Here is a 10,223-nt window from a genome sequence, read left to right as displayed (position 1 = left end):
GGGCGCAAAACAGACAGGTGTGAAGTAACATTTTTTGGTGAGTGAATATTTGTTGAAAGCATTGGGCTGACAGTTGCAACCCCCTTTATTTGACTGCAGGCTGTCCTATCCTATGTCCGCTCCTTCATGTGCACCTCCCTCAAGCTGTGGGGAGAGAGGTCCTTCCATCTGCTCTTCATCGCCTTCCTGAAGCAATATGCCTTTCTTCATTGTGATGCAACTGTAAGCAGCTGCCTGTTGAATGTGGCAAAGATGACCTCAAAACTCTTCATAATTTAAAAAAAACTCTTAAATTCCCTCTTAGCTTTCTCGGTTCCAGTGGAAATAGTCCCAGTATCTCAAGTCTCCCCTAGTAACTATAGTTTCTCATCCCTGGTGTCATTCTGGTGAATCAATAACGAATGTTCTCTATGGCTTTCATATATATTTTTTAATGGGGCATCCAAAACTGACAACAGCACTCCAACTATGATCGAACAATGTTTTGTATAAATTCACATTACTTATTTATTCTTGTACTCTATGCCCTTATTTATAAAGCTCAAAATTGTACTGGGCATTTTTATGGAATTATCTGCCTCCATTGCATTTTCAGGAAATTATGATTTGAAACCCCAGGTGTCTCTGTTCATCCACACTCTTCAACATCTTTCCATTCTTGCTTTATCTTCCAAAATCTACTACAGGCATCTCACACTTATCTACAATAAATTGAATTTGCCAACTATCTGCCCATTTCTCTAGCTATGTCTTCCTCAAGTATTTTACAGTCCTCCTCATTGTTTTGTAAACCTCCTACTTTGATATAATCAGAAAATGTTGAGATTGTGTTCCCTATACCCACGTCCAAATCATCTATATAATACCGAGAACAAAAGTAGAACTAGCACTGTTCTCTAGGGTACACCACTCCTAACCCTTCTTCAATGCAAACAACATCCATTTACCCGAGCTCTTTGTTTCCTGTCCATTGACCAACTTTCTATCCAAGCTAAATACAAAAGCAAGTTTTCCAGTTCTGATGAAAGGGCATGAACCTGAAACCTTAACTCTGTTTCTCTCTCCACAGATGCTGCCTGACCTGCTCAGTATTTCCAGCATTTCCTGTTTTTATTTCTATCCAAGCTGCTACATTTCCCTTTATATCGTAAGCCTGATTTTTGTTTAAACAAACCTTTTGTGAAACACTTTATCAAATGCTTTTTATAAATCCATGTACACTACAGCTACTGCATTCTCTTGATCTATCCAATTGGTCACTTCTTTAGAAAACTCCATTTAATTTGTCAGCCGAAATTTGCTTTTAACAAATCTGTGCTGGCTGTCCTTGATTAACCCATGCATTTCTAATTTCTTACTAATTTTATGTCAAATTAAAGATCCTAAGAGTCTATGCACATCTGACGTTGGATTAACCTTTGCCGTCTCCAGGCCAGGTCCAAGACCACCCCAACCTCTGTCATCGAGCTACAGTACGCAGACGACGTCTGTGTCTGCGCACATACAGAGGCTGAACTCCAGGACATAGTCGACGTATTTACTGAGGCGTACGAAAGCATGGGCCTTACGCTAAACATCCGTAAGACAAAGGTTCTCCACCAGCCTGTCCTCGCCACACATCACTGCCCCCTAGTCATCAAGATCCACGGCACGGCCCTGGACAACGTGGACCATTTCCCATACCTCGGGAGCCTCTTATCAACAAGAACAGACATTGACGACGAGATTCAACACCGCCTGCAGTGCGCTGGTGCAGCCTTCAGCCGCCTGAGGAAAAGAGTGTTCGAAGACCAGGCTCTCAAATCTGCCACCAAGCTCATGGTCTACCCGCCCTCCTGTATGGCTCAGAGACATGGACCATGTACAGTAGACATCTCAAGTCGCTGAAGAAATACCACCAACGATGTCTCTGCAAGATCTTACAAATCCCCTGGGAGGACATACGCACCAACATTAGCATCCTCGACCAGGCCAACATCCCCAGCATTGAAGCACTAACCACACTTGATCAGCTCCGCTGGGCAGGCCACATTGTCCGCATGCCAGACACGAGACTCCCAAAGCAAGCGCTCTTCTCGGAACTCCTTCACGGCAAACGAGCCAAAGGAGCGCAGCGAAAACGTTACAAGGACACCCTCAAAGCCTCCCTGATAAAGTGCAACATCCCCACTGACACCTGGGAGTCCCTGGCCAAAGACCGACCTAAGTGGAGAAAGTGCATCCAGGAAGGCGCCGAGCACCTCAAGTCTCATCACCGAGAGCATGCAGAACTCAAGCGGAGGCAGCGGAAGGAGTGTGCGGCAAACCAGTCCCACCCACCCCTTCCCTCAACGACTGTCTGTCCCACCTGTGACAGGGACTGTGATTCTTCTATTGTACAGCCACCTAAGGACTCATGCTAAGAGTGGAAGCAAGTCTTGCTCGATTCCGAGGGACTGCCTATGATGATGATTGTGGTGTATGAAATGATACAATGAACTCCGTACTGTGAGCCAGTGACCTGGTCAGTCTTTAATGGCTTCCAGAAGTGAAGATACAAAGGTAAAGCTCAGGTTATATACCGGGCCCAACACGAGTGTACCTATGACCCTGGGACCTCCAAAGGTAGTGCCCCCTGTTGCTGGGCAGACCTGATAGAAACATAGAAAATAGGTGCAGGAGTAGGCCATTCGGCCCTTCGAGCCTGCATCACCATTCAATAAGATCATGGCTGATCATTCACCTCAGTACCCCTTTCCTGCTTTCTCTCCATATCCCTTGATCCCTTTAGCCGTAAGAGCCACATCTAACACCCTCTTGAATATATCCAATGAACTGGCATCAACAACTCTCTGTTGCAGGGAATTCCACAGGTTAACAACTCTCTGAGTGAAGAAGTTTCTCCTCATCTCAGTCCTAAATGGCCTACCCCTTATCCTAAGACTGTGTCCCCTGGTTCTGGACTTCCCCAACATCGGGAACAATCTACCCGCATCTGACCTGTCGCGTCCCGTCAGAATCTTGTATGTTTCTCTGAGAACCCCTCTCATCCTTCTAAACTCCAATGTATAAAGGCCCAGTTGATCCAGTCTGTCCTCATATGTCAGTCCAGCCATCCCTGGAATCAGTCTGGTGAACCTTCACTGCAGTCCCTCAATAGCAAGAACGTCTTTCCTCAGATTAGGAGACCAAAACTGAACACAATATTCCAGGTAAGACCTCCCTGCTCCTATACTCAAATCCCCTAGCTATGAAGGCCAACATACCATTTGTCTTCTTCACTGCCTGCGGTACCTGTATGCCAACTTTCAATGACTGATGAACCATGACACCAGGTCTCGTTGCACCTCCCCTTTTCCTAATCTGCCACCATTCAGATAATATTGTGTCTTCGCGTTTTTGCCCCCAAAGTGGATAACCTCACATTTATCCACATTATTCTGCATCTGCCATGCATTTGCCCACTCACCTAACCTGTCTAAGTCATCCTGCAGCCTCTTAGTGTCCCCGTCACAGCTCACACCGCCTCCCAGTTTCGTGTTATCTGCAAACTTGGGAAATATTACACTCAATTGCTTCATCCAAATCATTGATGTATATTGTAAAGAGCTGGGGTCCCAGCACTGAGCCTTGCAGCACTCCACTAGTCACAGCCTGCCATTCTGAAAAGGACCCGTTTATTCCGACTCTCTGCTTCCTGTCTGCCAACCAGTTCTCTATCCACGTCAGTATATTACCCCCAATACCATGTGCTTTGATTTTGCATACCAATTTCTTGTGTGGGATCTTGTCAAAAGCCTTTTGAAAGTCCAAATACACCACATCCACTGGTTCTCCCTTGTCCACTCTACTAGTTATATCCTCAAAAAATTCTAGAAGATTTGTCAAGCATGATTTCCCCTTCATAAATTCATGCTGACTTGGACCGATCCTGTCACTGCTTTCCAAATGCGCTGCTATTTCATCCTTAATAATTGATTCCAACATTTTCCCCACTACTGATGTCTCTCTCCCTCCCTTTTTAAAAAGTGGTGTTACATTAGCTACCCTCCAGTCCATAGGAACTGATCCAGAGTCGATAGACTGTTGGAAAATGATCAGCAATGCATCCGCTATTTCTAGGGCCACTTCCTTAGGTACTCTGGGATGCAGACTATCAGGCCCCGGGGATTTATCGGCCTTCAACCCCATCAATTTCCCTAACACAATTTCACGCCTAATAAGGATATCCTTCAGTTCCTCCTTCTCACTAGACCCTCGGTCCCCTAGTACTTCCAGAAGGTTATTTGTGTCTTCCTTCGTGAAGACAGAACCAAAGTATTTGTTCAATTGGTCTGCCATTTCTTTGTTCCCCATTATAATTTCACCTGAGTCCGACTGCAAGGGACCTACGTTTGTCTTCACTAATCTTTTTCTCTTCACATATCTATAGAAGCTTTTACAGTCAGTTTTTATGTTCCCGGTATGCTTCTTCTCATACTCTATTTCCCCCCTCCTAATTAAACCCTTTGTCCTCCTCTGCTGAATTCTAAATTTCTCCCAGTCCTCAGGTTTGCTGCTTTTTCTGGCCAACTTATATGCCTCTTGCTTGGATTTAACACTATCATTAATTTCCCTTGTTAGCCACGGTTGAGTCACCTTCCCCATTTTATTTTTATTCCAGACAGGGATGTGCAATTGCTGAAGTTCATCCATGTGATCTTTAAATGTTTGCCATTGCCTATCCACCGTCAACCCTTTAAGTATCATTTGCCAGTCTATTCTAGCCAATTCACACCTCAAACCATCGAAGTTACCTTTCCTTAAGTTCAGGACCCTAATTTCTGAATTAACTGTGTCACTCTCCATCCTAATAAAGAATTCTACCATGTGATGGTCACTCTTCCACAAGGGGTCTCGCACAACAAGATTGCTAATTAGTTCTTTCTCATTACACATCACCCAGTCGAGGATGGCCAGCTCCCTGGTTGGTTCCTCGACATATTGGTCTCGAAAACCATCCCTAATACACTCCAGGAAATCCTCCTCCACCACATTGCTACCAGTTTGGTTAGCCCAATCAATATTTAGATTAAGTCACCCATGATAACTGCTGTACCTTCATTGCATGCATCCCTAATTTCTTGTTTGATGCTGTCCCCAACCTTACTACTACTGTTTGGTGGTCTGTACACAACTCCCACTAGCGTTTTCTGCCGTTTGGTATTCTGCAGCTCCACCTATACCGATTCCACATCATCCAAGCTAATGTCCTTTCTTATTATTGCATTAATTTCCTCTTTAACCAGCAGTGCCACCCCGCCTCCTTTTCCTTTCTGTCTATCCTTCCTAAATGTTGAATACCCCTGGATGTTGTGTTCCCAGCCTTGGTCACCCTGGAGCCTTGTCTCCGTGATGCCAATTACATCATACCCGTTAACTGCTATCTGCGCAGTTAATTCGTCCACCTTATTCCAAGTACTCCTCGCATTGAGGCAGAGAGCCTTCAGGCTTGTCTTTCTAACACACTTTACCCCTTTAGAATTTTGCTGTAATGTGACCCTTTTTGCTTTTTGCCTAAACTTTCTCTGCCCTCCACTTTTACTTTTCTTCTTTCTATCTTTTATTTCTGCCCCCATTCTACTTCCCTCTGTCTCCCTGCATAGGTTCCGTGGGTGCTGCATAGGAGGGCAGGAAAAAGAATGGGAGAGCTATAGTGATAGGGGATTCAATTGTAAGGGGAATAGATAGACGTTTCTGCGGCCACAACCGAGACTCCAGGATGGTATATTGCCTCCCTGGTGCAAGGGTCACGGATGTCTCAGAGTGGGTGCAGAGCATTCTGAGAAGGGAGGGTGCACAGCCAGTTGTTGTGGTGCATACAGGTACCAACGATATTGGTGAAAAAAGGGATGAGGTCCTGCAAGATGAATTTAGGGAGCTAGGTGCTAAATTAAAAAGTAGGACCTCAAAAGTAGTAATCTCATGATTGCTACCAGTGCCACGTGCTAGGAATCGCAGGATAGCTCAGATGAATACATGGCTTGGGGAGTGGTGCAGCAGGGAGGGATTCAAATTCCTGGGACATACATCCTGGGATGTACATACATTACAATGATATTCTTCCTTCAACAATAGTTCTCACTATTGTTGCCAAAGCCTCTGCAATCTCCTCTTTGACTTCTTTCAACATCATAAGGTGCATTCCATCAGCGTCCATTGACTTATCCACTAAACTGATTCCTTTTCTAGCTCAATTGCTCCATATCCTCAGTTCCATATCTTCTAGTCCATCTGTTTTCACTTCCACTATAACTTTTACAAAGTGGAGTAAATGTAATCCTTTAAAGTACACCCCCCGCCAAACCTTAGACCTCCACAATGAAACGTTCTCCTTCACCCCTCAGTACTCCTAACCTACTAAACACTGCATTGAACCTATAATGTCGCACAAAAAAAGAGCGACAAAGGTTAGCTGCAAATGTCGCAGTGACACTGTTGGGAGAGGGGAAATGCAGTTTATGCAGGTAATATTATAATTTCCTGAAAGAGTGCAGGGACAGGAAACATTAACCATAATGATGTGCAGTGAGGACCCTGCAGCCCAGCCTCAGCAGTTAGGGACTGGCACTAAGCTGCACATTGCAGCAGTCACGCATGCTCAGTGCCTCCGGTCCCGGGCATCCACCTGTCAATCACTCCCTGCACCGCGCGCAGGCTAACAGCGGGTCACGTGACGACGATCGCCGATTGCAATCAGCTGATGGAAGCAGTCAGCTGACAGAGGAAACAACACGAAACATGCGAGCCCAAGTGGGGCTGCTGGCGGCTGTGAGCCTCTGTCTGTATTCGGCAGTAAGTCTTTTGTATTTAGCACTGTTCTCTCACTCTGTCCCCCTCAGACACCGAGTTCCCTCACTCTGTGTCCCCCTCAGACACCGAGTTCCCTCACTCTGTGTCCCCCTCAGACACCGAGTTCCCTCACTCTGTGTCCCCCTCAGACACCGAGTTCCCTCACTCTGTGTCCCCCTCAGACACCGAGTTCCCTCACTCTGTGTCCCCCTCAGACACCGAGTTCCCTCACTCTGTGTCCCCCTCAGACACCGAGTTCCCTCACTGTGTCACTCTGCAGCGTGCATGTCTCTCTCAGCCTCCTGTATTCAGCACTAAGTTCCCTCATTTTGAAAGCTGTAACACCTGCCTTTTCACCATGATGGGACTCAAAGCATTCCTTCCAGGTGAAACAGAGATTTACTTGTACTTTTCCCGACTTGGTATATTGTATTCGCTGCTCACGATGCGCTCTCAACACTGGAGGAGACCAAATGCTTTGCTGAACACCTCCGTTCAGTTTGTAAGCATGACCCAGAGCTTCCAGTACTTGCTTATAAATTGTTTAACTCTAACCACTTTCAGTTCTGACGAAAGGACGTTGACCTGAAACGTGTTTCTCTCTCCACAGACGCTGCTGAGTGTTTCCAGCATTTTCTGTTTTGATCTCAGAGATCCATCATCCAGCGTATTTTGCTTTTGTTCCCTCATTCTCTGTCTGTATTCAGCAGTAAGTTCCTCGCTACCTGAAACAGAAACAGAAAATGCTGGCAACAGTGGACCAGGCAGCAACAGTGGACTCCAAAGGTCTTTCCAGCTGCAGAGATGTGAAAACCAAATTTGGACAAGTTCCTTTTGCTTGCAGAGGACCTTGGATTGTGTCCCTGGCGTTACCCTAGAGCAGAAGTGGCTGTTCTGAGATGGCATTTATTTCATTAGATGAATAATATGTGGCTGCCTGCACAGCTTTGCCCTTGTGCTGGGAGCCAGCACAATTTCTGTCTATGAAGCTCAAACTGAGGATATGTGTTAGTTTTTAAAGATGAATAAGGGACACATACTTATTTCAGCTTTATTAAGCTTCAGTATCAACATTGGGGAAGGGAAGAACTGTTGAGCACAAATGCACCCCCTTATGTCCAAAGTACATCGAAACCCACAAAAAAGATGTACAGAAAAAAAACAGCTAGTTTATCAAGTCTGTCCCATTCAGTTGTTGCAATTAGTCAACACGGCCCCAATATTCACCGGTAGTAAAACAGAAAGAAAGACTTGAATTTATATAGCGCCTTTCACAACCACCGGACATCTCGACTGGCTTTACAGCCAATGAAGTACTTTTTGAAGTACTTCATTGCGATGTAGGAAATGCGGCAGCCAGTTTGCGCACAGCAAGCTCCCACAAACAGCAAAGTGATAATGGCCAGATAATCTGTTTTTGTTGATTGAGGGATAAATATTGGCCAGGACACTGGGATAACGCCCCCGCTTTTCTTCGAAATAGTGCCACGGGATCTTTTACGTCCACCTGAGAGAGCAGACGGGGCCTCGGTTTAATGTCTCATTCGAAAGACGCACCTCCGACAGTGCAGCGCTCCTTCAGCACTGCACTGGAGTGTCGGCCTAGATTTTGAGCTCAAGTCCCTGGAGTGGGACTTGAACCCACAACCTTCTGACTCAGGCGAGTGTGCTACCCACTGAGCCACAGCTAACACTGTAATCTTCTTGAAGAGGCAAAAAAACCTATATCAAAATATAGTAATGGGATTTGCTCAATGGAGTAGTGCAGGTTTGTTTTGCCTCCAGCGCAAAACTGGTGCGGGGACAGAACTCCCGATTCTTTGTTTCCTCTGTGCCACACTTGCTCCTGTGCCACCAATGCCAGGGAGCCCACGTAATGTCCCACAGGGCAAAATATAATCCCACACTCAAAGTTTCCTTTCCTCAATGTGAAGCTATTTTTCGTTTAAATACCTTCTGTAAATAAGAGCCTAATTGTGTGATCTTTGCCAACTAGGTTCAGGAGGTTTTATCCACTCCATACTTGTTGCAGAGCACATCCAGTAGAACCTTTCAGATTGATTATGACAATGACTGCTTCCGAAAGGATGGTGAGCGGTTCCGCTATATTTCAGGGAGCATACACTACTCTCGTGTACCTCGATACTACTGGAAAGACCGCCTTATGAAAATGTACATGGCAGGACTGAATGCTATTCAAACGTGAGTATGAAAACTCAATGACACGTGGTTCTTGTAATGTCATCATCATAGGCAATCCCTCGAAATCGAGGAAGACTTGCTTCCACTCGAAAAGTGAGTTCTCAGGTGACTGTACAGTCCAATATGGGAATTACAGTATCTGTCACAGGTGGGACAGAAGGAAAGGGTGGGCGGGGAGCCTGGTTTGCCGCGCGCTCCTTCCGCTGCCTGCGCTTGTCCTCCACATGCTCTCGGCAACGTGACTCGCCGTGCTCAGCGCCCTCTTGTAATGTGCTACAGGATTCACAACTGATTACCAGAGGTGTGGTGTTTCGGGTGGGACCAGAGCCTGGCTGGCTGCTCGCGTTGTTGTAAAAGATACCACGGCAGTATTCGAAGACCAACAGGGGAGTTCCTCTGCTGTCCTGGCCAACATTTATCCCTTAACCGAGACCACCAACACAGATTAACTGGTCACTTATCTTATTGCCGTTTGTGGGACTTGGCTGTGCGCAAACTGATGGTGTGATTTGACGATTATCTAGTCAGTGCATTAAAATGTAGAATAGAATCGCGCCAGAATGTGCTGAAGCAGGGCACCTGCCGCTATTTATACTTGCCCCTGCACTCTTCAAATTAAAAAAACAACGTTGCTGAAGGTACGAGCTGACAAGGACGCAGTGAGGGGAAACGGGGCATCTGGGACCTGAGTGAACAGGGTAATCAACAGGGTATCTCCTTAACCAATCAGATGGAAGGATTGGGAAATAAACAGCAGAAAGACTGAGATGGAGGGTGTATTAAAGGGGGTGAATTTAACATCGAATCAAGTACAGAAAGAGAAATAGAGAGGGAAAGAAAGACTGGATTAAGAGAGAGATGGAAAAGAAAGACAGGAAGGAAAAAAAAAGAAATAAATCTAAATTTGACATTTTACATTTTCCTGAAAAATTCAAGACCTGAAGGAACGAGACTCCATACTTGGAAGAGTTAATTTTCAGTGACCAGCGAGGGTGATTGGCAGTAATGAACAATTATCACATTGTGAAAAAGGTACCTAAGCTACTAACTGCTAGCCCGAAATATCTGTGGTGACTTTAGTTCGTATCTACCGCACAAATACAGCAGTTTCATGATATGCAATGCGGAGTGGCACAACTCGGACTTTGGGATATTTGTATTTAATCATGCATCTGCTCCTCGCCTGAAGTTGCTCTACCATCTACGCCTAA

General features: G+C 45.6%; 1 protein-coding gene across 3 annotated transcripts in view; it reads left to right on the top strand.

Moving 5' to 3' along the window:
• Positions 1-6,720: 6,720 nt before the first annotated feature.
• Positions 6,721-10,223, top strand: part of LOC139257940 (beta-galactosidase-like) — a 75,970-nt gene continuing 72,467 nt past the window's right edge. For all 3 annotated transcript variants that reach the window (XM_070874684.1, XM_070874682.1, XM_070874683.1), the window contains exons 1-2: positions 6,721-6,813; positions 8,807-9,012. In XM_070874684.1, the coding sequence (XP_070730785.1) occupies positions 6,760-6,813; positions 8,807-9,012 (260 nt within the window). In that variant the 5' untranslated portion in view covers positions 6,721-6,759. The remainder of the gene's footprint in view (positions 6,814-8,806; positions 9,013-10,223) is intronic.

This window comes from Pristiophorus japonicus, unplaced genomic scaffold, assembly GCF_044704955.1.
Source record: "Pristiophorus japonicus isolate sPriJap1 unplaced genomic scaffold, sPriJap1.hap1 HAP1_SCAFFOLD_937, whole genome shotgun sequence".
Taxonomy (NCBI): Eukaryota; Metazoa; Chordata; class Chondrichthyes; family Pristiophoridae; genus Pristiophorus; species Pristiophorus japonicus.
Note: the sequence above shows the minus strand (reverse complement) of the source record. Positions and strands in the feature narration are given on the sequence as shown.